This window comes from Petaurus breviceps, unplaced genomic scaffold, assembly GCF_028583685.1.
Source record: "Petaurus breviceps papuanus isolate PSGF00001 unplaced genomic scaffold, PetGlider_PUasm1.0 138, whole genome shotgun sequence".
NCBI classification, from domain to species: domain Eukaryota; kingdom Metazoa; phylum Chordata; class Mammalia; order Diprotodontia; family Petauridae; genus Petaurus; species Petaurus breviceps.
In genome coordinates, this window is record NW_027185694.1 from 18,034,914 (window position 1) to 18,062,855 (window position 27,942).

Consider the following 27,942-nt stretch of genomic DNA (forward strand, 5'->3'; position numbering starts at 1 on the left):
GAGTAAAGAAAAATACAAAAAGAGTTAATGAAAGAAAAATGCAGTGTGGGCTAAAATTGTCAGAGAACTCTTCATGAAGTGTGTACAGCCAAACTTTGATAGATTGAGAATATGAATTAGGAAATGGGATGCCTTACTGGAGGACAAAACAATATAAGAAAGACATGAAAGCTATGGCAAGTTTTGATTTTTGAAGGAATAAAAAGACCTACATAACTGGAGTTAGGGGGTCAGTTTAGGGTTACACATGATATTAAATTGGTAAAGTGGAACCACATTATGGAAGCTTGAAATATAGGTAAAGGAATTTGGACTTTGTGTAATAGGAAATAAGAAGTCCATCGTAGGTCCTTAAGCAAGACCGTGATTTGTCTAGATTGTTTTTGAAAGACTATTCTGGCATCACAATCTAAGATGCATCAATTAAGGGAAACCTTAGTAAGAGGAAGATTAGTTTGGAAGAATGTTACTGATTCTGATGATTTATCAGTGAGTACTTCGATATTTTATTAAATACTAGTAAATTACTCATTGAATACCTGATCAAAATATAGTCACTGGTATATGGTGCTGATAGAAACTCATTTCTATAGAGCTTTAAGTTTTGCACATGACTTTTCATTATAACTACCATGGTATGGGTAGCATAAATATTATCCTCAGTACATATAAGCAAATTGAGTCTCAGAGGTCCATATGCTTGTCCAGAGTCACAGCTAATAAATGTCATAGGCAATATTTAAACCTAAGTCTTTCCTGATCCTTCAGACCAGTGCCTTTCCACAACACCATGCTGCTCATAGTAGGAATGATACAGCATGCACTGAGTAGTTAGAAAATAATAGCTGGCATTTATGTAGTTCCTTAAAATGCTAAGAGTACTTTATGTTATTGCTCTTTTAAATTTATGACAGCTTTTTAGGTAGCACATGTTATAGACTTTGTTATTCCTGCTTTACAGCTGGGGAAAGTGAGGCTGAGATTTTTCCAGCTTAAAGGGATCAGATGAACAGTGATTTTATAATCTTATTTTGAAGGGACAATCTAGTATCTAGTTCAGCCTATATTTAAATAAGAAAAGCCCTTTTAAACACTAACCCAACATGTTGTCATTTAGCTTTCACTTGAATTCCTCCTTCAGAGGGAGCACATTGCTCTTATTAGGGATTATAGAGTCACTACTAGAAGAAATCAATCCTCATGAAAGAAGAATAGCATTTAGGAACAGGATGATGTTAACAGGACATGTGTAGGAATAAGACTCCAGGTGTATGGAACCAAATTATCTTCCAACTGCGTAGCCAGCCTTAATGAAAAAGAAGAGAATGAAAGGTGGTTGGTTTTATCTTATGCCGATATCCCACATTGCTGCCAGGTCACAGCATATTACCAAGTACTACTCATTTGCCTGTTAGAGCAGTCCCTAAGTTTTGTAGAATAAGTTGTCTTTGGTGTATCTTTTAAAACTCCAAATTTTCCATAAATTTATGCTTCTTCTTTCTTCTAGAATTGAACCATAGTAATCTAGGATCTCATTATGAAAATTCTCACTGGGGACCAGTGTCTTCTAATAGTGACTCCAGCACAAACTGGGACAAAGTTATTGTAGAAGGCTCTGACAAAGAAGCATGGCCTTCTATCACTGACAGTGACCCAGAGTTGACTTCAGAATGTATGGACACTGACTCTGCCTCTAGCTCTGGATCAGAGAAGAACCTTTTGATAATGGCTTCAGGGAGTACAAGTGGTGAAAATGATGGAATTCGAAATGGCATTGGACACAGTTCCCAAAACAAATTTGTGGTGGGTAGCAACAGCAATAATGTGGGCAATGGAAGTAATAGTGGACCATGGAGTCTATCTCATGGAACCATAATAAGCACATGTCAAGTTTCTGTGGATGCCCCTGACAGCAAATCTGAAAGTAGCAACAATAGAATGAATGCTTGGGGCACCGTAAGTTCTTCATCAAATGGAGGGTTAAATCCAAGCACTTTGAATTCAAATAGCAACCATGGTGCCTGGCCTGTATTAGAGAACAATGGACATGCCCTTAAAGGGCCTGTAGGGAGTGGTAATTCTGGCACAAATATTCAGTGCAGTACCATAGGCCAGATGCCTAACAATCAGAGTATTAACTCTAAAATGGGTGGTTCCACCCATGATTCCTGGGGAAATCTTCAGGAAAATTGTGAGTCTGAAGTAAATGGTACAAGGAAGGTTTCATTCAGTGGACAACCTCAGAACCTTAACACTGAAATGAATGGACCAAATAACACTACTAACTTTATGACCTCTAGTTTACCAAACGCTGTTGGTTCAGTGCAGATGGATGAACTGCCTAATAATACAGGGCATGGGGCCTGGCGTGTGAGCACAAGGAATCATTCTCAGATACAGGCCTCTTCGGTTACAAATGGCACTTCCATTTCTCATCTTAGCAATGGTGAGTCCAAAAATGGTGGCTCTTATGGTACTACATGGGGTGCCTATGGTTCTAATTATTCCGGAGAGAAATGTTCAGGCCCTAATGACCAAGCAAATGGTGACACTGTGAATGCAACTCTAATGCAGTCTGGCATAAATGGGTCTGTTGGCACTAACTTTCAAATGAATGGGAATAAAGGAGGAAGCTTATGGGAGTCAGAGATGGTGAATTCCCAGAATGTACCGTGGGGAAGTGGAAATGGTGTGAATTCTGGAGGAAATCGAAGAGGATGGGGAAGCCCTGCACAAAACACTGGCACTAATGTATCCAATGGGGAATGGAATAAACTGCCTAGCAATCAGCATTCCAATGAAAGTATGAATGGAAATAGTAGGAAGTTTACAAATGGATGGAAACCTACTGAGGAAGATGATCAGAGTTCTGCTGCATCTCAGATAAATGAGCAGAACACCATTTGGGCCAAAACAACAGGTACTGGGGAAAGTGAAGGTAGCACAGAAAGCACTGGATGCCGTGAGGAAAGAGTGGTTGGGGAAGGGCAGAGTAGAGAGAGAAGAAAAGTTGACCAGCATGCATTACTCCAAAGCATAGTAAACAGAACTGACTTAGATCCACGTGTCCTCTCCAACAAAGGTTGGGGAGAGACTCCAATCAAACAGAATACTGCCTGGGATACTGAAACATCACCTAGAGGTGAAAGAAAGACTGACAATGGGACGGAGGCCTGGGGACGCTCTTTGACACAAACTTCTAACTCGGGGAGTTGTGTTGATAAGACTAATAGTAATGATACCTCATCTGTCTCTGGATGGGGAGATCCAAAGCCTGCTACAAGGTGGGGAGATTCTAAAGGCTCAAGCAGCCAAGGGGGATGGGAAGATGATTCTGCTGCTACAGGAATGGTCAAGAGCAATCAGTTGTGGGGAAATGGCAAAGAGGAGAAATCTACATGGAATGATGCACAAAAGATCAAACAAGGGTGGGGAGATGGGCAGAAGTCAAACCAGGGGTGGTCTGTTTCTGCCAGTGACAACTGGGGAGAAACTTCCAGAAGCAACCATTGGGGTGAGGCTAAGAAATCTAGTTCAGGAGGTAGTGACAGTGACAGGTCAGTATCTGGTTGGAATGAACCTGGTAAATCAAATTCTTTTACCTGGGGAAATAACAATATGAATCCAAATAATTCATCTAGCTGGGATGAATCTGCAAAATCTAGTCAGTCCCAGGGATGGGGAGAACCTCCAAAATCTAATCAGCCTTCAGGTTGGGGGGATTCTTCAAAGCCAATCAACTCCCCAGACTGGAACAAACAAGATATCGGTGGATCTTGGGGAGCACCATCTTCCACAAATAAGCCGCCTGGTACAGGTTGGCTCGGTGGACCAATACCAGCTCCTACAAAAGAAGAAGAACCTACTGGATGGGAGGAGCCATCCCCAGAATCAATACGCCGCAAAATGGAAATTGATGATGGAACTTCTGCTTGGGGAGATCCAAGCAAATATAACTACAAAAATGTGAATATGTGGAATAAAAATGTCCCAAATGGTGGCAGCCGTTCAGACCAGCAAGCACAGGTACATCAGCCGCTACCCTCTTCAAGTGCCATGTCAAGCAAGGAGAGCAGTAGTGGTTCTGGTAAGTTCTGGTTTTATAGAGTGTCATGTTTTTAAGAAACAAAATGTTAAGAAATACAGATTTCAGATATTTACTGAAGTTGTTCTTATACTTTGATATACACAAGAGTTTTTTTTTTTTAATTCTAGCCCAGTAGCCTACTCCCAGTAGGAGTCCCAAGATAGAATTTTAATGTCACAATATTTGCTTATATGCCCCCAGGGAAGGTGAGAAGCTTTAAAGGACTTTCTTTAACAGCTGATATTTGGCACCTGTCTCAGCTGTGGTACAAAATCCATTTCCATCATTGAAGAAGATCATTTGAAAAAGAGTACAAAATGGAAAAAATTTTCCGTTTTCTTCCAAATAACCCTAGTTTCTTTCCCTTTTTTTATAATAAATCTCCAGAAGTCATATCAGTAAATATTTGAACCTCTGTTATGTGCTTTCTGTGGTTGATGAAATTTTTTTTCTTAAAAAGGAGAGTGAGACTTTTCATGAGTGCCCTGAGAGCTAAGTTCTTTTATGGTAAAATGACTGTCTCTGTTTTTCCTTTTTTAATGCAAAGGTATGTTAATAGGTATAATTCAGCTATGACATCTCTATCAGACTGTCCAGCTGTATAAACAGTTTTTTTTTACTCAGCTTCTGTTTGTCTTCAAACCATTGAGACTGACTAGGGTTACTTGCCTCAAGTAGGAATCTTAAGGATGAAAAGGGAGTTTATGCACACTCCATAAAAGAGGCAAGGGCATGGTCACCGACTCTCTGACCAGAAAAACAAAGGGTGTGTTTAAGGGATAATGAATAAATTAATTTGCTTGGAACAGAAAGGTAGATTGGTCCATATTGTAGAAGGACTTTGAATACCAGGTTAAGATACTTAGATTTGTTGTTTCTTAAAAGGCTTCTTTGGGCTTACATGACTTTCAAATAAGTCTGTCATGCAGGTAGTTAGTATAGCACTTCAAAAGCTCACTATCTGTTTTTTGTATTTACTTATGCTACTGTTTTCTGATTTTAATGTGGATGACTCTCAGTTGATTTGTTTCATATAAGATTAGAATTTTAACATTCACATTTTTCCCCAACACTAGAGACCCTAGAAAATCTCTCAGGCTTAAATTCCCTAAGTGTAACCTATATCAAATGTAATGCATTTTGTGGTTATAGGTTTTAACTTTTAGAAGCCAAACCTCCCACTATTACAGGTGGAGTGCTTGTTCTTACACAAAGATGATGACGCTCCCCAGTATAGAACAGTCACTTTGAGTTGCTTTTCCAGCACAATTCTGTTGAAGAGCAGAGCTGAACTAGATCCCCTTCAAATTGCCAGCATGAATTTGTAAATTGGCTTGTGAAAGTTAGTGGTATAATTCTTGGTCATAGTATTAAATGCACTGTGTTGAAAATGAGCACTATTCTCTAATTTGGATTAGAAGTCAGAGACTGCCCCCTGCTACCTCTGCTATTCAGTTCTAAAATTAGCTCATTGCCTGTCCTCAGTATCTATCCAAGATATGTACTAATGGACTTGATCTGTGGGTTGACAGTCCCACTGCATATGTATCAGGTATCAGAAAGAGAGTGATTGTGTCAAAGAATGCACAGAAGCCAAAAAGGATAAAGATTGAGAAAAGGCCATTTGGCAATTAAGATCATTGGTAATCTGGAAATTGGCATTTTATCAACTTAGTTTTTCCTCTGTAACTTGTTATTCCAAGCTCTTGGTTGATTATAGATCTTAATTTTGGAAGCTCTGGAATGCTCTTAAGGCTTACTGCAACTAGCCAAATATAATCCACAGAGAGGACCCCAACTAATCTATGATCTGACTATAGTGATGACTGATTCAGAAATGATTCTTATGTAAAGAACCAAGTCATTTCTTTTCTGTCCAAATAAAATTTAATTTTTTATGATTTTACTTTATTTTGGAGATAAATTGAATTCCTATCAAATTTCTTATTTCCTCACCTTCACATCAAGTATTGATGCATAAGTCACAGTTATTTTCCTGGTTGTCTTGCAAATGCTTATCAGGAGCACTGCAGTCTGAGAAGACAGTGCATTCCACTAAAAAACATTTTTTTTGCCTTTGGACACTATATAAAAAGTCTTTTAAAAATAGCAGGGCAGCTAGGTGGCACAGTGAATAGAGCATCGGCCCTAGAGTCAGGAGGATCTGAGTTCAAATGTGGCCTCAGACACTTAAAACGAAACTAGGGCGTGTGACCTCGGGCAAGTCACTTAACCCCAATTGCCCTGCCTTTCCCCCTCCAAAAAGCAAATATATATATATATATACTGGGCAACTAGGTGACAAGACAAATTAAATTTACCTTTTGAATAAACAATGTTTTGAGATTTTTAAAACTATGTAATAATTATGTTTGCTTTTGTCTAAATTTTCCTTAATATTTCTCCCTCTCCACTCCAAGAGAGCCATCTAGATTCAATGTACAAATCATTTATATATAGTTCTTTACTTTTTCTTTAAAGTTTCTGCTTAGTGCAACTTTAATTAGTATCCAAAAAATGAAAATGTTTTTCTGTGTGTTAATTCAGTATATTAGTTTATGCCATCATCGCATGTAAGGGAAAGAATAAGTAGCAATTTTAATATGCTAATAATCTTCTACAAAGTATCTGTTTCGTTGAACTTTTCTAAGGAACTAATGATTTTTCTAAATTTTTAAAGGTTGGGGAGAACCCTGGGGAGAGCCTTCTACTCCAGCCACAACTGTAGATAATGGAACTTCAGCATGGGGTAAACCCATGGACACTGGTACTAACTGGGGGGAACCCATTACTGCTTCATCTAGCTCCTCCACCTGGGGTACAACTTCTGTTGGTCCACAGACTTCGAGCAAACCTGGTATGTTTTAAGTTGCTTCTGTTTCACCTGTGGTGTAGTGCTCAAAGCATTTAGTCTAAAAAGAATTTTAAAACTTCCAAAATGGACCATGTTTATTTGAGGTCTAACTTCCTAATAATATAATGTTTGCGATAACTGATAGCTTTTAAAATTTGTGGTGTGGTTAAACATTTGAATTAAAGCCTAGTACATAAACACACCTATCTTTTACTTCAAAGTTAATACTCCTTAAAATTTTTACTGTGAATAATTTTCATGTTACTACTCACATCTGCATTACGTTACTTATAGCAATTGACTCATTAAAGTCCAATGTCCATAGAGTGAATTTTTCCTCAACTCTTATATATTCAGAGTCTGATACTCTTTATTGCACAGACTTAGAGGCACATTTTTGGACAAAACTGGATTTCAGGGAAGTGCCTGGAAAATTTTGGTTATTAGAGAATTCTAAAAGTTCAGGCCTGGTCCAGAGGTGGGGCCAAATTGCCATTTAGAAAAGAACCTCATGATTTTCTTATGTGTAGGTATACACATAAGATCCAATTTATTGAGGCATTTTTATGATTGTGTCCATTGAAAACAATACCATAGTTGTCTGGCCTTGGTACAGAAATAATGTCCACTGAAGACCCTACTCTAATTTCATTGTGACATGGGGTTAACCCTGGATTTTCAAAGGTTATAGCACTGTAGCGCTGCTCTTATATATTTGTCTAAGCAGAAATTGCTTTCAGGATAGACATAGTTCCATTTTATGTCTATTGTAAAAGGACCAGCCTGGATGAAATCAGGCTTTTCACAAAAATTTGAATTTTTGAATGAATTTTTGGATGAATTTTTTTTAAACCACATTTACTGTCCTAGACTGTCTATCATGTTGTAGAAGGAAGTAGTATCCATACCAGTAACCTCAGAGATCAAGGATTTAGCCAAATAAATAATGCAAAACATCTATGGACACCATCACTGAAGTTAAAAAAAATTTTTTAAAGGAATCTATTCAATTATATTTTTATCCCCTTTATACTCTGTTTTATTATGCATAATCATAGAATGGATACTACCATATTCGGTTTTTCTGTGACCTCTAAAATGGAGAAGCATCAAAGAAATCCTTGCTTTAAAAAAAAAAAAAAGGTTTTTTGTTAGACTTTTAACAGAGTTATGTAAATTTAGGCATATAGAATTTGCATCACAGTTTAAGTATGCCTTTCTCCTAGAAAGGATTAGCCATGATTGTAAAATTGTCCTCTGTTCTATCTAAATCAAATTTACAAATAGGGCCTAAATCTATGCAAGATGGTTGGTGTGGAGATGATATGCCTTTGACTGGAAACCGACCCACCTCCTGGGAGGAGGAAGAAGATGTCGAAATTGGAATGTGGAATAGTAATGCATCCCAAGAAGTTAACCCATCTTTAAACTGGCCACCATATATAAAGAAAATGTCCTCAAAGGTGAATACTTCAAGGGGCACAGGGTCATACAATTTCAAGGCCAGAAGTACGTACCCAAAACATACTGTGTTTGGCAGTTATGTTAACCGTAAGACAATGAGTATTCCATTATTGAGGATTTTAGAAAAAGGTTATCCACGCAGTTGGCTCATCTGTATTCCACTTCAGACTCTTTACTATCTGGCAGGCACATTCAAGTTACATCTCTAGATGCCGGTTGGTACGGGGGGAAGAGCACTGGTATTAGAGATAGGAGAGCTGAAAAAAGTCCTAGCTGTACCCTTTTTAACCATGTAACCTTCAGCATATAGCTCAGCTCCAGTTACCTCATTAGTGAAATAAGGATACTTGTGCTGCTTAACTTAAGAGAGTCACAAAGATCAAATTTGATCATGTGAAGAAAACATTTTATTACCATGGCAGTCTTATACCTACAAGAGAATACCATTGTGATAGCTGGTGAAGTTTATTCTCCTTAAAAGTTTTGGAAAGGGCAGAAAGATTAATGTATTGCCTAAAGTTCAAAGAGGGAGTTTGAGATTTATATGTAGCAAAAAAAGTGCTAGACTTGGAATTAAGAACTGAGTTCAAATTCTGACACTGTAACCACTATGAGCAAGGTACTTAAACTTACATGAGTCTTTTTGCTATTGTTAAAAAGGAGATGATAATACCTCTAGTATTTATCTCAAGGAGTTGTGCAAGTAAGAGAATGTATATAAAGTATTTTGTAGACTTGAAGTACTATATATGTAAATGTTTGATATTATTAAAATTAGGTTTGGAAAGTATCTTGAAAATCAGTTTATCCATGCTTTCCTTAAATAATAAAATCAGTACCATGGGGCAACTAGGTGGCGCAGTGAATAGATTACCGGCCCTGGAGTCAGGAGGACCCGAATTCAAATCTGGCCTCAGACGCTTGACACACTAGCTGTGTGACTTTGGGCAAGTCACTTAACCCCAATTGCCCTCCAAAAAGCAAAAAAAACCCAATAATGATAATTTTAAAAAATAATAGAATCACTAGAAGGTGAGCTTCTTAAGAAAAACTTTTCAATTTGTATCCCTAGAACTTAGTACCATGGTTATGTATATTTATGCATAATAAGCACCTTAATGTTTTTTCATTCATTATTCTGATTTTTCTTTCCAAAAGGGAACAGTGAAAGGCGGAAACAAACAAGATGAAACCTGGATAAATCCATTCGTTAAGCAGTTCTCAAATTTAAGTTTTTCGGTATGTATGATTTTCTGACAACAGCCTGTTAAATATTGTGATAAGTAAAGTATTATCTAATTTTGAAACTAACTTTAATATCTGCCAGTGCTTGGTGATTGAGTAAGTGTGTTCTTCCAGTCTTACGGAGTTTTCACAGTGACTGATACCGCTTTTCTGCTCCTAAGGCCAGAAGCTGCACAGATCAGTCAAGCTCCTGATTTTCTTAGAGATGCTGTCATTTTCTTTACAGAATGGAAAAATGGGACTATATGACTTGTGTTAATGAAATACTGTAAAAACTCTAATGTTTAGGTTTTTTACTTAAATCACGAATTTGAAATCTACTCATTTTTTTTATTGTTTCAGAGAGAATCACCAGAAGAAACTCTACCGAGCAATAAGATGGACCTATCTGGAGGTAAGAGTAAGAGCAAATGAAACCATTTTATAACAAGAGTACTTAGCATAGTACCTGGCACATAGTAGTTACTTAATAAATATTTATTTTCTCCTTTCCTACCAATTCTAGATGCATTATCTAATGTCTGTTTGAGTATTATATCATTGTTCTTGGCATCTGTGTTATGGGAGTTCTTTATAGGTGAGATTGCCTTTAAATGCATTTCTAAAGTAAATAAACCCTCCAGGAAAGGACCTCTCTCTAAACAAAGATTAGAATTATTTTCCTGAATTATCCACTAGTCATTTGTTTTTGTATTAAACACCTTTTTTTGCTGGAAAGTTACCATTTTAATGGTAACAGTGGGATGGGGCACAGTAGATAGAGTTCTAAAGTAAAACTTAGACCACACCATTCAGCATGGTATCATACAGCCTATAATCAAGAGAACACATTGGAGGGATTTGAAGGGGAAAGGATAGGGCAGTCAGGTATATAAATCAGGTTGGTAATCTAAGGTCATGGTTCTACATTAAATCAAAAGATGTGTTCAAGATTCAGAGCCTGAATCATCTAAGTCCACATTGCTATCCAGGCAGCCAGAATCATGGGCTGAGCATAAAGGTTGAGGAGTCAAAGTGAGTGAGATAAGAGGTAGAAACCACGTATCTGAGTCCCATATAGGTAGACGAAAACACAAAATCAACATGTGATTATCAGTCCTACAGCAGAGTTTGGCTGCTCACTACCCTCTTCTTAATAGAAGGACACATGAAAGTAATTGTTGTTTTGTGCTGTGCCCAGTCAGGATTCTACAATTGTAAAAGAGCCATTGGGGTGGGGAACCTGCGTCCTTGAGGCCTCATGTGCCTTTCCAGGTCCTCAAGTGCGCTGCCCTTTGACTGAATCCAAACTTTACAGAACAAATCCCCTTAATAAAGGTATTCTGCAAAACTTGGACTCACTCAAAAGGCCGCACCCAAGGACCTAGAAGGCTACACATGGCCTCAAGGTCATAGGTTCCCCACCCCTGATAGGTCCTTAGTGAGGCCTCAAAATTCATCCAAAAAAAACAAAGCGTTCTTGGTTAAAAGTAAATGGTTATTGAAAGATAATCAGATCATTCATTTGCAAGCTTCCACCATCGCCTCTATACAAATAGTTTGTAACTCCATTCTCTCTCTTGAACTCTAGTCTAGCATTTCCAACCCCCTTCTGAATGTCCAACCTCACACTCTAAACGTCCATAGCCAAACTTTTTGTCATCCACCCCAGTTTGCTCCTTTTCTTCAGCACTACCATCTTCCCAGTTGCTTCTTCAGATTTGAAATCTCCAATCTACCAATCAATCAACATTTATTTTTTGCCTATTCTGATCATAAACATTCATTTCAAATTAATCTTCCTGAAGCACAACTCTGTTCCTCTCCATGCTCAAAGCTTTTTCTGGTTCCCACTTTGTGACAGCAATATTTCCTAAACTAGTTTTTGGTCATGAAACACTGAAGGGTTTGGGAGGAAAATATATTGACAGTGCATATATCCAGAAAGTCTGAGCATTTATATTATAAATACTTAGTAATTATGTCTGTAATTTCATTGACGTGGACATTCCTGTAACTTGTACAGAATGCAGCCTAGCCACACTTTGTCCTGTGATGATTCTTGCCAGTGACATAGTTATTTGCATATGAAGAAATGTTTTAACATATAATGGCATTTTGTTTTCTTATTCCCAGAATGGAACACAAATATTTTTGATATGTAAAGAATTTCAAATTTAATATGTTAAATGGGGAAATGTCACTAACATTTAGATTTCTCTTTTTTGAAAAATCTTTTTACAACTTTTGTTTTTATATCACATTCCTTTTCCTGTGTGTGCTTCCTCCTCCCACAGATCTATCCCTTATATGAATAAAGAGACTTTTTTTTAAAAAGGGCAGCAAAACTAACCAAAATGGTTGAGATAACAATCGATTAACAGTTGAAGTGGTAGTACGTGCTAGAAGTCTTAATCTTGCTGGCATTGCCTCTGAGATGACATAGTTCTCTTCATACTATAATGAGAGTCTAGGATATCACTCCTGCCCAAGAATTGTACTAGTTGCCTGTTACTTGATGAGTTGCATTCATGCTTCTTGACTGATACTCGTATCCCTCCATAATCTGGTTCTACTTCATGGTTCTAGTCTTATCTCACATTACTTTTTTCTTCTTTTTACTCTATGGCTTAACCAAATGATATTACTGTTCTTAGAATATGCCTTCCACTTTACTGCTTCCATACATTTATTTTTATGTTTCTTTGTTCCTGTAGTACCTTCTCTTAATTCCACCCTCCCCCCCCATACCTTCTACTGAATTCCTCCCATTCCTCTAAAACCAAACTTAGGTGCCCTTTAAAAACATAAAACTTAACTGGATACCCATGATAAATAATGACCTCTTGCCTTGCTTTGTTCTGTGACTTCTTTGCACACTTATGCATTATTTTATGTTAAAATGTTCTACATGTCTGTAAGCTTTGTGAAAATAGAGTGAGACACAAATTCTGTCTCACTCAGCATTTCATAGAGTGTCCTGCATCTAGTGGGGTCTTGTATATGTCTGAGTATTCAAGTATGACTTTAGTAGAAGTAGAAAAACAAGTGACAGTTTTAAAGAAACTACAGTTTCCTCTTAAGAGGATTCTATGTAAAATTATTTTTAAAATTAGACAATATGGGCTTGATTATAGAACTCAGCAATCGCAATCCTCCAACCAAACTATTGAGATCTTTCCAAAATATAATTCTAAGGTATATAGCATCACAGTGAAAGTGTGTGAGGCAGTATGTTGTCGTAGAAAATCCTGAGGCTGGAGGTCAGAACCCCCAGTGTCTACCTCTGACACTCACTAGCTGGGTGGCCTTGAGCAAATGACGTCATTTCTCAAAACCTCAGTTTCCTTTGTGAAAATGATTCAGCCCCCTGATATCTGAAGTCCCTTCCAGTTTGCAACCTAGGTGACTCATATAAGCTATAGATCAAGTAAAAAAACTTTTACTTTCTTATGTCTTACTTAAGACAGAAATTATTTTAATTTGAAAAGGGTACCTTCTGCTAGCTCATATAAAATAAACAGCTATTTTGGCCATTCCAATCAAATTTCATAGTCTCATCTTCCTTGTCTGTTAGGAATGTTACAGGACAAACGAATGGACATTGATAAGCATAGCCTAAACATTGGCGATTACAATCGAGTAGTAGGGAAAGGCCCTGGCTCTCGTCCTCAGATTTCCAAAGAGTCTTCCATGGATCGCAGTCCTTATTTCGATAAGGTAAGCAATTGCTTTTCTTTTTTAAAATAAACAAATTGACTTACACATTTTCCCATTAACATTATATGTAAAACTGTAAGTCTGATGCCAAAATATACCATTCTTGTGAAACATCTGTACTCCATTGTCCCTTTTAATGCATTTGCTTATCACAGAAATTAAATAATATGCCTTCCTATTAATCCATATAAATGTCTTTGTTTTTGCTTGCCTTAGAAGTAACACTAATCTGATGTCTTCTGTTTTCTACTTGTTTCCTGTTGATGCTGGAATTTCATGTGACTTCTCTTCTGTTCCTGGCAATGGTTTCTCCCTCCTACTTGCTTGCTTGGCTGGTGTTGCACATCTTTCTGTCTGTCCAATCAGGATGGCATTGTAGCAGACGAGTCCCAAAACATGCAGTTTATGTCCAATCACAACATGAAGCTTCCCCCTTCAAACAGTGCACTACCTAACCAAGCCCTCGGCTCCGTAGCAGGGCTGGGCATGCAAAACTTGAATTCTGTTAGACAGGTGAGTGCCTCTCTGTCTGCATGTCAGGTATTTGCAGTGAAGTGACCTAGCCACTGAGATCACTTATCTTGAGCTTTTCGCAGTGTCTTCCTGTGGTAAGGCAGAGTTCTGGCTTCTCTTCACAGAATGGCAATCCCAGTATGTTTGGTGTTGGTAACACAGCAGCACAACCCCGGGGCATGCAGCAGCCTCCAGCACAACCTCTCAGCTCATCTCAGCCTCATCTCCGTGCTCAAGTGCCTCCTCCATTACTCTCCCCTCAGGTAAGTGCGCCTCGCTTGTTGGATACGTGCCTCTCACAAAACTTACTTAATGGCCTTCACATATGTCAATTACTTAGACCTTTAAACCAGAAGACAACCTTGCTAGTCTAACATCCAGCAGCACCTTTGGGTTATAGCCAGGGTCAGTTATCCAGAATAATGAGAGACATGAAGAATATGGAGAAGCAGGGTGTGAAGTTCTCACATGTAGCAAGCACTAAAGACATTTTTAGTTGAATTGATGAAGTAGGAGTCACAAGTAAGCTTAAATTTTTTGGATAAAAATGTAAACAATTTCTTTGACTCCACACCATACAGTCTAACAGTGTGGTTAGTGTCATTTAGTAATTCAGAGAAAGGATAATTTTTGGTTAGAGAGGCTTGAGAAGGCTTCCTGAGAGAGATGAAATGGGAACCAGGTCTTGAAGTTCTTGTACGAGTAAGATCAGCATAGAGAAGAGGATGTAGGGGGAGGAAAGAGCATTGCAAGCAAAAATTACAACAGCATTTGCAAAGACAGAGGCAGGAAGGTACAAGGCATATTCACAAAATAGTAATCTTTGAAAATGCATTTATAGGGACGGCTAGGTGGCACAGTGAATTGAGCACCAGCCCTGGAGTCAGGAGGACCTGAGTTCAAATCCGTTCTCATACACTGAACACTTACTAGCTGTGTGACTTTGGGCAAGTCACTTAACCCCAATTGCCCTGCATTCCCCCCTCCAAAAAATAAAAAAGAAAATGTATTAATTTATTTATGCATGTGTTGATGATCTGCCCCCCACACTCTTTTCTATTTCCCTTCCCAACAATTGGAACAGCAGCAGCAGAAATCAAGGTCTCATCATTAACATGCATAGTTCAACAGAACAAATCCCCACATTGGAAAGGTATGGCATGCAAAGATAGCTACACTGCATATTCACAGAATCACAAAGTCAGTTTTGCCTAGGTTAATATGTGTTTTTAATGAGGCTTGGAAGGTAAATTGAGACCTGATCATAGAGAATCTTGAATGTCAGGCAGAGAAGTGGAAATATAATTTAATAAGTTATCACTTTTTTTTTTTTAAGCAATTGGGGTTAAGTAACTTGCTCAAGGTTACACGGCCAGTTATTTCTGGGTGTGGTGCTGAGTACTGAGCCCAGATTTGATTCCCAGGTCACCCCGACACTGGAGCCGGTGCTCTTACTCTCTGAGCCACCTGGCCGCCCCTAAGCATTTGGGGTTAAGTAACTTGCTCAAGGTTGCACAGCCAGGTGTTTCTGGGTGGGTGCTAAGTGTCTGAGCCCGGGATTCGATCTCCAGGTCATCCCAACAATGGGGCCGGTGCTCACTGTGCTACCTGGCCGCCCCTAAGTTAAAACTTTTTCAGCAACAGGATGAAAGAAGGAATAAAACCTCTTGTAAGTGTGTGTGGTGTACAAAGCACTGGGCTTAATGCTAGGGATACACATAGAAATCTGTATAGTCCTGGCTCTCCAGGAGCTCATGTTCTGAGGGGAGAGGGAACACCTGAGGAGGCTTTCAGCTGCAAGTCAGATGAAGCAGTCCTATGTCCTTAGTCTCCAGAGGCAGAGCAGATGGTGATGCCTCTTCTTTATCGTTGTTTCCACGGATAAAATCATAGAAGTTTCTTATGTTGAACCATGTGGAAGCGCCAAGGACTTTGGTGGAAAGAACTTTGTTTGCTGGGTTTAGCTGTGACAGCTCTACAGGGTTTCCTGGGCTGTCTCTGTCGGGGTCGGAGGGGAGATGTTGGTCAAAGCAGTGTTACTGTGGCAGATCTGATTTGTTTGGCATGTGTTTCAGCTAGGCTGGTTTGCCTGCATGCCCAGTGAGCAAGTGGCAGTTGGTGGGGATGACTGGTCCCTTCTTCACAGGGGTTGCTTCCTTGGATGATGGATGTGAAGGCTAGGCTGGAAGTAGGACCATTGGGGCGAGGGTGGGGGGCAGTGCTGCCACCACCAGGGCTCTTGTGCTTACTTGCCTTCTGGTGGCATTTGGTCAGCAGTTCAGCAGTTGTTGCTAGTGGTGACGAGGAATATTGATCCCTTTTCCTCAGTGATTTCTTTCTGCCCTCAATGGTATGGTAGCTAGATTGATTACAGGTCTGGTGATTTGAGATTCTCATGCCTCTTGGGTTTTCGGGATTCTGGACTATCTGCTATAAGGTCTGAGGTAATGAAGTAGTATTGGCTAAGGTAATGGTGGAAATGTGAGTTGCCACATTTGAATTTCCCTCAGAGGGTAATTAGAATACTTTTAGAAAAATTGCTTTAACAACAATGTATATGATAGATTAGAATAGGTCTGAAATTAGAAGCATTTGGACCAGTTAGAAAAGGGTTTCATTAGTCTTTTCAAAAAGTTGAGAGGAGATGACAGATACAAGAATGTCCTTGTACTGAACTGATTGGATTCCAAAGAGGCAGGGAGAACCCAAGGAAGACTAAGATATCTTGCCAGGGTGATGTAGCAGCAAGCACCCCAGCGTCCTCAGGGTGTCTGCCAACACAAGTTCTTGGATCTGCTTTGATAAAGGAAAGCAACTCAAAATGTAACAAGCTCACTTTAATCAGTCAAATATGTATTGTTTACCTAGTTCAGGGGAAAAAGGTCAGCACCCCGAACTTCAGAATATAGAGACAGAATTATCAAGACAGAGAAACAGATCAAGTAGACAGGTGACTAAGAGGATGGTAGCAACATTGACAGAACAAAAGAGGAAGAAAAGGTTTTAGAGGAATAATGACTTCAGTTTTGGACATAATTATGTTGAAGTATCAGAAAGTCATTTAAGTAGAGGTTCAGATCTGCAACTAGGTGAGAAGTATTAACCAGCCATATAAATTTGAAAGAGATTCACATAGAGAAAGAAAAGAAGAGGGTCAAGAACTGGACACTGAAGAATGTAAGATCAGGGAGTAGGAAGAGGTAAGGAGCCAAGAAGTAACTCAAAAGATACACTGGAAGAGAGCCAAACTAGATTAAAATGTAATTAGGATGTTTAACAAAATAAATGAAAATACAGTACAACATAGATAATGTTGATTTGTGGTTTTCTGAGTCATTTTGCAGCCCTCAAGGATCTTCTTCTATTTGAGCTTGACACCACTGGACAAGAGCTCGCAATAGGCAGTATCTCAGAAGCCAGTTAGAAAAGATTTTTAGGAAGAAAGTACTATTTTACAGCAATTGCAGCAGAAAGGGGAAAACTGAAGGAAAAAAAACATTTTATTTGACTGGGAGGAGATTATTGGTGACTTTTGAAAGGATAGGTTCAGTGGAATAGAGACAAAAGTGATTCTGGAGAGTTGAGTGAATGAGGTGTACTAAAAAACTAGCAGCTTCAATATAGATGCTTTTTCGAGAAGCTTTCTAGAGAGTTAGAGAAAAGGGGCTAGCAGAATTAGGAGGATAAGAAGACTGGAGTGTACTTTTAGGTAGAGTGCAAGAAGCCAGTGGAATAAGAACAGCTGAAGATTTAAGGGGGTAGAAAGTAGATCATTGAAAGATCATACCTTACACAGTGTAGAAGGAGATGTGGATAAGTTGTCTCTGGAAAAAAGAAGACATGTTTCCTCCTGAGACAGGAGAAAAGGAGAAGACAGATGAAGTCACAGGAAAAAGAAATTAGAAAGGATTTCTGAACAGGAAGTAATATTTCATGGCAAAGGGTGTTGGATGTGGAGTTAGGAGAACATGTGCTGATATCATAGCTCTGCTCCTGATCATATGTGAGATTTGTAAGTTTCCCAATCCCCACGTACAAGTGTCAAGCCTCTTCCACAGGCCTGTTTCTTGTCATATAGAATGAGGGACTTCAGCTAGATGACTCTGGCCCATGATATGTGAGCATTCAGATAGCAGCTGAAGGTAACAGATATTTGTGCTGAGATCAGTGCCCTTGGTAGGTGCTTTGTTTATTTTTTACTTTCTTCAGTGATATTTGGGAGCCTGGAACAGGAATCTAGAAAATTAAACACTGGTACTTATCCAGGGGGATGAGAATGGGCAAGGACAGGCAAAATGCAAGAGCTAGGTTTGTTGGATGTTTATAAGTGCATTTGTGTAATGATTAGACAGGGACTCCTTGTGGGCTGGGTTGGAGGGAAAGAAAAGCCATAAGTAGATTGATTGAAGGAGAAAATAAGAATGAGTCAGAGGAGTAGGAAGTTTCATATATGGCAAAGACCAGATTGAGTGGACATGTAAAAGTTAAGGAAAAGATAGGAAATTGCCATCAGGGAAATTTTTATTTCAGACCTTAGAGATGGAGTATTGAGTATGATTTACAGGGTTTGGGCTAGGAAAAAGTACTGAGTTGGGTGCTAAAATCCTCAAAAAAAAATCATAAATTCCCACCAGCACTAGATGAAAAGGAAAATATAAGTGAATTATGTGGGCTTCAAAAAATAGAAGGCAGGTCTGGAACAGCAGAGGGGAGTAAGAAGTATGCTAACGCTTTATCTCTACCTCCTTAGTTGCAAAAGTAGGAAAAGGAGTGTCTGTGTTGAAGAGGGTTACAGGAGAAGTTATATCATCCAGTTAACACCAGATTTCACTTAAGGCAAGGACCTGGAAGGAATGCTGATGGGGAAAAAATGGGGAATGAAAGGAGAATTTGCTCCCTAAAGAAAATGTATTACAGTGGACATGATATTAGGAGTTAGCAGCAATAGTGTACAGGATTGGAGTGAGCCTGGGAATCTGTAAGCATGAGTTTTTGAGAGATGTGAAAGGAGTGGAGTTTGTACCTACAGTAATTGTGAAGAACAAAAATGAAATAGCCAAGATAATGGAAGTTTTGTGCTAGCACTAAGTGTGGAGAAAGGTGATGGTGTGGTAGGGACAGCTGAGTTGTTAATATTGAAAAAGTATGTTGAGCAAACCAGTTCAAAATGGAATTCCAGGATCCTATCATGTTACAGACTTGCCTTCCTAAGTACTGCTCTGGATCTGAGGCTAGCTGGTGAAAGAGACCAAATGCTGAACTGGATCTCGGGATTGGAAAATACCATGAAGTCACCAGTTTGATCTTTTTTAGGTTCCAGTCTCATTACTGAAGTATGCACCAAACAGCGGTGGCCTGAGTCCACTCTTTGGCCCTCAACAGGTAGCCATGTTGAGCCAGCTATCCCAGTTAAACCAGCTTTCTCAGATTTCCCAGTTACAAGTAAGTACAATAACCATTGCAAATTTGCAGAATTTGTTCATTTTAAAAGCATGCTAAAATATTTTTTAAACATATATGAAATGTTTTTTTCTTACCTGAAGCGATTGTTGACCCAGCAGCAAAAGGTGCAGAATCAGAGAAGCATGCCTTCTGGGGGTCGACAGCAGCAAGAGCAGCAGGTATTTATTATGCTGAATAGTTTCTCTTTTTTTTTTTTTTTTTTGGAGGGGGGAGGGCAGGGCAGTTTGGGTTAAGTCGCTTGTCCAAGTTCACACGGCTAGGAAGTGTTAAGTGTCTGAGGCCAGATTTGAGCTCAGGTCCTCCTGAGTCCAGGGCCGGTGCTCTATTCACTGCACCACCTAGCCGCCCCAAAGCATCCTCATTCTAGTAAACAAGATGTCATATCCCAGTATTACAAGGCGGTCTAAATGTTTTCATGGTAGTGGAATTTTATAATCCTACAGCTAAGTATTAAATAAAAAGTATTAAACATAGCCAGGAAACATTAATAAGTAGTTCTTGCAGAGACTTTGCCCCTAACATGACTCATCTTTGTTTGTTTGTTTTAAGGGTCGATCTCTTAGTGTGCAGCAGCAGATGATGCAACAGTCTCGTCAGCTTGATCCAAACCTGTTGATGAAGCAGCAGACTCCACCATCCCAGCCACAGTCGTCGCTCCATCAGCCTGCCATGAAATCTTTCCTTGAGAATGTCATGCCCCACACTACGCCTGAACTGCAGAAAGGGCCATCACCAATAAATGCTTTCAGCAACTTCCCGATAGGTGAGTCTTTCCTTCTCAGCCCAGTATAGTCAGTTCATGTACAACCTCCTCACTTCCCACTACTTGCATTTGCCCTTTCTTGGAAACAATATTAGTTAAAATCTTTTTAGCCTTTGCTTCATTAAGAACATCCCTGGTGCTTTACTAGCTTCACCTCATTACTATTCAGGAAAGAAATCATTTCAGTAGGTGAAATTCTTCATTTCTTCTTGAAATACTTAAAAAAAACAATTATAAATTCTAAGTTGAACTATCTCCTGATACTTCTCTCTTGGTAGGATGCAGATTTTATGATTATATTATATTATTGTGTTATAATTATATAATACTAACTGAGTGAAGCTGAAATTATTATCTTGGAAACAGTGTGCCGGAGATAGTAGTACCTCACTACAGTCATAGGAGGAAAAGATGATTTTTGTTGTACTGAAATCTTTCCATTAAATTGCTTAGGAAGTTTTCATATATACTGATGACTTTTACCTAGTAAGTTAAGATGATATTTTAATCAGTACTGTAAATGAGAAAATTGGGATGGGTGGAAGGGAATGCCATCATCAAATGCAATAGCCTCTCTGTCTTTTTTCTCCCCCTTTTTCCTGTGTCTCTAGGCTTTTATCCAATTTCCCCAGTGGAAAGTCCAGGCTTGTATATTTTCTCCTTTCTTAGGTCCCTTTTAATATTGCTCCTTTTATATTCCTTTTGTGCTCCTCATTTTGCTTTTTCCCTGTATCTCTTGACATTGACCTTCTGGGGTGGGTTTGTTGCTATTCCTACTTTGTTAGTGAGAGCACATTCCATGGTGTAGCTGGGGGGAGGCGGGGGGGAGAGGTGGACAGACCCTTCTGCAGTTGGGTTTCTGACAATCCTCAATTTGAACTCTATTGAAATAGAGCTGCCATCTACTTGGGATTATTAAAGATGTCGTAGATACTACATTCCCAAAGTAGCTTTCTCCTTATCAGTTAGCAGCATAACTGTCTAAAACAGCAGATAATTCATTTGCTTAAAGGACTAATACTTAAAGAAATAATACTGTTCCAGTGGCAGATGAGCACCCACTAAAACAGTAGTTTCCAATATGGTAGCATAACTTGCACAACAGATATTTCCCACTCACCATTACTATAAGGGCTTAACATTTATCTCCAATTTTGTAATTCACTGTAGTAATAAGGCTCTATTTGAAGTTTTACTTTGTAACCATCTTTTCTGGAAAGATATTTTCTCCATCTCTATGGAAGAATTCTTCTACCTGGCCAAAGGAGCCTTCCCAACATTCATGTAAACACTAGAATTCTCATATAAACATCAAATCTAATTATGTTTGCACACATATATTATTGCTAGATGAAAAAAAGGTGTATTTTTAAGTACAACAGGAAAAAGATATTAATTTTTAAATGATTCAATAATTTAAACAAGTAGGAGTTACATTAAAATCTTGGTATTTTAGCCTTGTAAAACAAGCAAAGTGAAAAAAAGGTTTTGGTTTACCATAAATCAGAAATATTCATAGGAAGAAATAAAGATTTCTTAGATGTTAAAAAGTATAATTAAAGTTTTGAAAATGTTGGTGAATACATAGCTGAGTGAGATGGTTAGAAACCTTTTGCAATGGACGGGGAATTAATTTAGTGATATACGTTCATTTGGGCTTTTTAAAAATTTCTCTTTCCCCCTCTGTTGGGTAACTTGGTCTTCCTCATGACTTTTTTTCTGGCATTTTTGCATGACTTTAGCTGAGAGCCCAGTCTGTTTGCATTGACTGCCTTGCTTATGTCTAGTTATGTTGGCTGTGCCATAACATTTGAAAAGCAACATATTTATGGAAAATTAAGGACAATTGAAAGCATGAAATTAATGAAAAAAAAATTTTTTAAGCATGTTTTTCTTCTGTCACCCTAACTTTTTTAAGTTAAATCTTCTTTAAAAATTATCTTAGGCTTGAACTCAAACTTGAATGTAAACATGGATATGAACAGTATTAAAGAGCCACAGTCAAGACTGAGGAAATGGACTACAGTGGACAGCATTTCTGTGAACACATCATTGGATCAAAATTCCAGCAAACATGGTATGAAAGACGTATCACCCACACTCCCAACATCACTAGGCCTGCCATCATAACGAGGATTTTTGAAAACTCAGCTGACCCAGCACTGGCCCTGACAAGCACCTGGGTATTCTGCTTCATACTCCCTCGGCTCTTCTCTGGAAAGCAGCTGCTGTTCTTTGGCACTTCAGTCCTCACGATGGCATTGCTCAGCTTCATTTTAGTATTTATATTTGCATCACCACAGTCGTCATATGCATTATTTTCCTTTTTCTGTTTACTTTAGTCTGTATCGTTCATTCAAGTTTTTCTGTTGATTATGATATGAATTCTTCATATTGATTATTTGTTACATCACGATAATACTTTTTACATTCATATTCCATAGTTTTTTCAGGCTTTCCCTACTTAATGGGCTCTCACTTTTTTTCCAGGTTTTGGCTACCACCCTTTAATCGAGCATAGTACTTTCTTTGGCTTTCTTGATCTCTATCAGTCATTAAACATTTATCAAGCACCTACTATGTGCCAGCCATTGTGCTGAGCACTAGAAATACCTTCTCCCCTCCCCCCCCAAAAATGTCTGGAGTCTGGAAATGGAGTGTCCTGCTCAGAGAACATCTAGAAAACCAATGTCACTAGATCATAGAATATATGTGTGTGGAGAGGGAGATAACTAGGGAGTTCAGTATTGGGCAGGACTGCTATCTGATAAGCAGATGGAGAAACAAGCCTAGAGGTCAGTGAGGTGGTTAGGGCTGGATAAGTAGATTTAAGAATCTATCAGTATAGAGATTATACTTGAATACATGGGAGCTGATGGGATCAAGTGAAATAATTTAAAGAAAGGAGGACCCAAGACAGAGTTTTGTAGACTGCCCACATTTCGTGGGTATGACCTAGATAAAGATCCATCAAAGGAGATTGAGGAGGGGTCAGATAGGCAGGAGGACAACCAGGAGGAAGCAGTGTCATGAAAACCGAGAAAGGAGAAAATATCAAGACATGAGTCAAAAGGCAGCACAAAGGTAAAGAAGGATGAGGATTGAGAAAAGGCCACTGGCTTTGGCTAGTAAGTAATCATTGGTAACTCTGGAGAGAACAATGTAGTTGAATGGTAAGGTTGGAAGCCACACTGAAGAGAGTTGGAAAAGTGCAAGGAGAGGAAGTAGAGGCAATCATGGATTGCCTTCTCAAGACATTTAGCCACTAAAGTCATAAGAGATATGGAACAGTCATTGGCAGTAATGAGTGGGTGCAGTGGGAGTTCTTTGAGGATAAAGGAGCCGTGGGCGTGTTTGTAGGCAGCAGAGAAGTAGCCAGTAGACAGGGAGAGACTGAAGAAGGGGACAGTCTGCTGGAGAAGAGAGGATGGAATGGAATCACTTGTGAATGCAGAGAGGTTGGCCTTGGGAAGCTGAAGGATCCCGTCATCATGTGAGATAAGGGAGAAAGAAAAAAAAGGAATCTAAGTGATGAGATAAGGAAGAAGAGGGGGTTCAGTGAGTGACCTCAATTTTTTCAGTAAAATATGAGCCAAGTTTCTCAGCTGAGAGAATGGAGGGAAAGGGAAAGCTGGTAGGTTTGAGGACAGATGAAGAGGTTGGAAGAACTGCTGTAGAGAGGGGCAGTGTGTAAGAGAATTTCCTAGCAGCACTAAAGGCCCAGGTGAGGTTACATAACATGAATTGGTAGTGGACCCAGTCAGCAAGGTTGTGTGATTTTTGTCCACTTCCATTCAGCAGTACATGCACAGGAACATAGTGTTTGTACATCATTATGTGTGCTGAAGTCCCCTGGTTTTCAAGACATGAGTTGAGGCGGAAAGCAAGATTGTGAGCCAAGAACTGAATTCATAGAGAAAGGAAATGAACCAGGATTTTGATTTACAAAGGCTAAGATATAAAAATCACGCCACCTAGAATTACAGTAAGCTTAAGGGTAATTCTTTTTTTTTTTTTTTGGAGGGCAATTGGGGTTAAGTGACTTGCCCAAGGTCACATGGCTAGTTTTTGTGTTAAGTGTCTGAGGCCAGATTTGAACTCAGGTCCTCCTGACTCCAGGGCCAGTGCTCTATTCACTGCACCACCTAGCCGCCCCAAGGGTAATTCTTAAGGTTATACAAATTGATCCCATGCTGCTGTGGTCAACAAATGGACATTTCCATGTAATTCATGCTACTTAAAGAGCAATCTGGATAAATTTGGCATATAGACAAGCTCGCTTGTTAAAATGTAAGACTAAATATCGTTATTAAAAGTATGTAAGCTACCAAACCAATTTAATAATCATTTTGTCAGCATAATTCCCTAAAACCCAGGTTGGTGGCTCCCGGATAATTGCATTATTGTGAGAGGATGAATTTTTTCCTTTTTTCAAAGGGGTGTTCATAAGGTTTATGTTTTAAAGTTTATTTACAAAAATTGCTTTGGAACAACTTTAATGAGATGTTAATTCTCTTGTTCATTACAAAATCCCCCAATTCAGTGACACAGGATGGTGCCTTCCAGCATCTGTTATCAGCAACTAGAATAGGCTTTTAGGGACAAATTAACTGAAGTTACTCATTCACACCACAGTCTGAATTCAGGGAGTTTTCATGGAAAAAGTACTCAGGATGTTCTTGAGGTAGAGCAGCAGAATAGGTTAGAGTAGGGCCACTCCTCCAGTCATGTTGCTTCTACCCAGTAGGCAAGGGGAATTCAGAATCTGTGTTGTGTGCTCAAAATAACCTCGACAGAGAAGCTCTACATTGTTCCTCCTGATGCTTTCTCATATGTGTAATTATGGTATGGTGTTAATCCTAAAATTCCATCAGCTGCCCCTTAGTTCCAAAATTCCCCTTTTTCTTTGCAACAGATAGAAGTTTTGAATTGCTTTATTGTCTGAATTTTCTTTGTCCTGAAAAAATAATAGAAAAAATATACCTATATATATAAAGTCCCAGAATTTTAGGTGTGAATATATATATTTCTCTCAAGTAGGCACATAAGCAGTTTCTTTTGTATCACGTTCTCTAAAGGAAAGTGAGTTCCCACCAAGGTATATTGAAGCCATAACCAGGCATACTGTGCCTCAGTTTTCTGCTATGCTATTCTTGATCATATCCCTAGATTTCCAGTTCAGCCAGTAATTTGAAATCAGGATTAAGCTGTATTTCCTGTTGCTGAAAAAAGGGCCTCTTTTTCCTTCATAGGGGAGCTAAGCCATCGAAACTAAGATGTCACAAAACATTGACAGAAGAACAATTTCTAGTTCAGTGAGCCTTTATTAAGCACCTACTATGTGTAAGGGCACAGTGCTTAGCACATTGGGAATAGAAAATAGTCAAATGGGGATCTTGCATTGAACTGAAGATGTAAAGATGTGCAAGTCTTTCAAAGTGGTTTGTTTTTTGTGTTGTTATTATTGTATAAAATGTTCTGGCTCTGCTCACTTCAATCTGTGTTCTCTGAACTTAACCTTTTCATCATTTCTTCTAACATATAATACCTTTGTAACTCAGCAACCTCAAGAGGCAGTACATTCCATTTTTGGTTAAATAAGAGTCATGATTACGTTCTTCCTTACGTGCCTTTCTAACGTTCTAACATGTCCCGAGAGTTTTAGTGCAGTTTTAAATTTTAATAACTCTTTAAACCTCAGTAGCTTAAAATTGCAGAAGACTTTTGGGATCCTCCATATTCCACATGGGAAACTTGGTATATACATGCGGTTATTTTGTCACTTCCTCTCAAGAAGTGCATTTATAGAAAGTTTTCTTGGGTGTTTTGTAAATTATATGTGATGTCAATTGAAAAATACTTAAATTGAATAATAGTTCGCTTAGGAAAAAACAAACTTTGTTTTCTTTTGTAGGTGCTATTTCAAGTGGTTTTAGGCTGGAAGAGTCTCCGTTTGTTCCGTATGAATTTCTGAACAGCAGTAATTCACCAGCCAGTCCTCCTGGTTCAATTGGGGATGGCTGGCCACGTGCCAAATCGCCTAATGGCTCCAGCAGTGTTAACTGGCCACCAGGTAAGCGCTGACTTGATGGGGTTGGGTTTTTTCATTATATCACTATTGGAAATATACTTAGGAATGGTAACTACCTCCGTATCTTCAGGTTTGTAATCTTGAAAGTATTTCTTATTTCTTGTAGCTGTCCTAAGCCCAGTGATGCAGAATAACCAAGTGGAGACCAGGCCCAGTCCCCTGCTACCTGCCTCCTTCCTCATGTCTCACTCCAAAGTCCATATCCAGCTCTGTCTGCCCCTTCTATTTTCTCCCTTTGAGTCATTGCAGATGAAATTTTCCTTCTTAAATGTTTTCGTCTCGTGTACCTTCTGTCTTCTGACACACAGAGAAATTTGGATTCTGTGCATCTCCAATCATCCTCTTCAGTGCCTAATGTACCTTTTCTCATATACCCTAATACACTGGACTAAGAGGAGGCATGGCCATCCTTGCTCTCCACTTTCCAACCCTCCCTTCCCTGCCATCACCCAGGAACCTCTCCTTTGGAGTTTGCCTCCTCTCAACATATCACCCTATCATCCAGACACTGGCAGCAGTTCTTTACCTATCCCCAGGCCATTCTCCTTGTTTTCTCAAGGAATTCAGTAGCTGTCTTGACAGACCCTCCTCCACCTTATACATGGAGACTTCAAATATACATTTGAATGTGTGTGTCTGTGTGTTTTGATGTTCTATCAAACACCTCCACCTCTCATGACCTCTACTTTCACTCCACCTCTGCCATGAAGTGATAGTTACACCCTTGAAAGAAAGAAGCAAACAGTCATTTCCTAAGATCATACTATGTGCCAGGCAGTGCGCTGAGCTCTTTTACAAATATTATTTCATTTGATTCTCACAACATCCCTGGAAAGAAGGTGCTCTTGTACCTACTTTTTTCAAATGAGGAAACTGACACAAACAGGGGCTAAATGACTTGCCCAGGGTTGTACAGCTAACAAGTAAGTGTCCAATGCAGAATTTGAACTGAGATCTTCCTGACTCCAGGCCAAGCTCTCTACTCACTGTGCCACCCAATGGCCTTGATCTCACCGTCACCCAGAAGAATTGCACTTCCTTTATCATGAACTTTGAAATCCTCTCTTAACCATAATTTCTTATCCTTCCATCTCTCCCTACTCCTCATTCTTCCTAAACCTATTCTCTGTCCATGTGAAGACTTCTGACCACTCCATCCTCCACTGTTCTTCCAGGCTGTCATCCCTGTACAGGTTTAACTCCTAGTCTTCACCATCTAGTTAACCAGTTCAGGTCATACACTGTCTTCTACTCTCAAAACTCTTGCCTCTTTATCTTATCAATGGTTATTCACACCTTTACCAGAACCCAACCCTGAAGACTCCACTTACCCACTTCCTTTGATCCTGTTCAATGGCCACACCACTCCAGACTTGTATTGGCTACTGTCAGCTGGGCCCTCACTGCCATAAAATAAGCCTTTTACTCTTCCTTTACTGGTTCCTATCCTCCACTTCCAACAGCAACTATATCAGATTCTTTCTTCAAGCTTTCCAACCCCACTTTTCTGCCTTCCCTCTTCCTTCACCTCTGTTCTACATTTCAGAGCCCCTTCACACCCTTCATTATCTCCTCCATTGCCCTAGTCTCTGATGGAGTCCCTACTGCTCCCCAAACATACCTTCTTTCTTTTTTTTGTCTTTGTTTTTGATTTTTTGAGGGCATTTGGGGTTAAGAGACTTGCCCAAGGTCACATGGCTAATAAGTGTTAAGTGTCTGAGGCTGGATTTGAACTCAGGTCCTCCTGACTTCAGGGCCAGTGC

At 39.2% G+C, this 27,942-nt stretch overlaps 1 protein-coding gene across 6 annotated transcripts in view; it reads left to right on the forward strand.

Moving 5' to 3' along the window:
• TNRC6A (trinucleotide repeat containing adaptor 6A) overlaps nt 1-27,942 on the forward strand; it is a 122,033-nt gene that overhangs the window by 79,951 nt on the left and 14,140 nt on the right. For 4 of the 6 annotated variants that reach the window (XM_069106390.1, XM_069106379.1, XM_069106400.1 and 1 more), the window contains 13 exons: nt 1,508-4,087; nt 6,768-6,944; nt 8,229-8,404; nt 9,564-9,644; nt 9,993-10,044; nt 13,207-13,349; nt 13,988-14,125; nt 19,176-19,304; nt 19,406-19,483; nt 19,875-20,088; nt 20,700-20,732; nt 22,034-22,165; nt 26,003-26,161. In XM_069106390.1, the coding sequence (XP_068962491.1) occupies nt 1,508-4,087; nt 6,768-6,944; nt 8,229-8,404; nt 9,564-9,644; nt 9,993-10,044; nt 13,207-13,349; nt 13,988-14,125; nt 19,176-19,304; nt 19,406-19,483; nt 19,875-20,088; nt 20,700-20,732; nt 22,034-22,165; nt 26,003-26,161 (4,092 nt within the window). Of the gene's footprint in view, nt 1-1,507; nt 4,088-6,767; nt 6,945-8,228; nt 8,405-9,563; nt 9,645-9,992; nt 10,045-13,206; nt 13,350-13,715; nt 13,863-13,987; nt 14,126-19,175; nt 19,305-19,405; nt 19,484-19,874; nt 20,089-20,699; nt 20,733-22,033; nt 22,166-26,002; nt 26,162-27,942 lie in introns of all 6 variants that reach the window. The other 2 variants (XM_069106416.1, XM_069106424.1) reach the window with 2 other exon arrangements.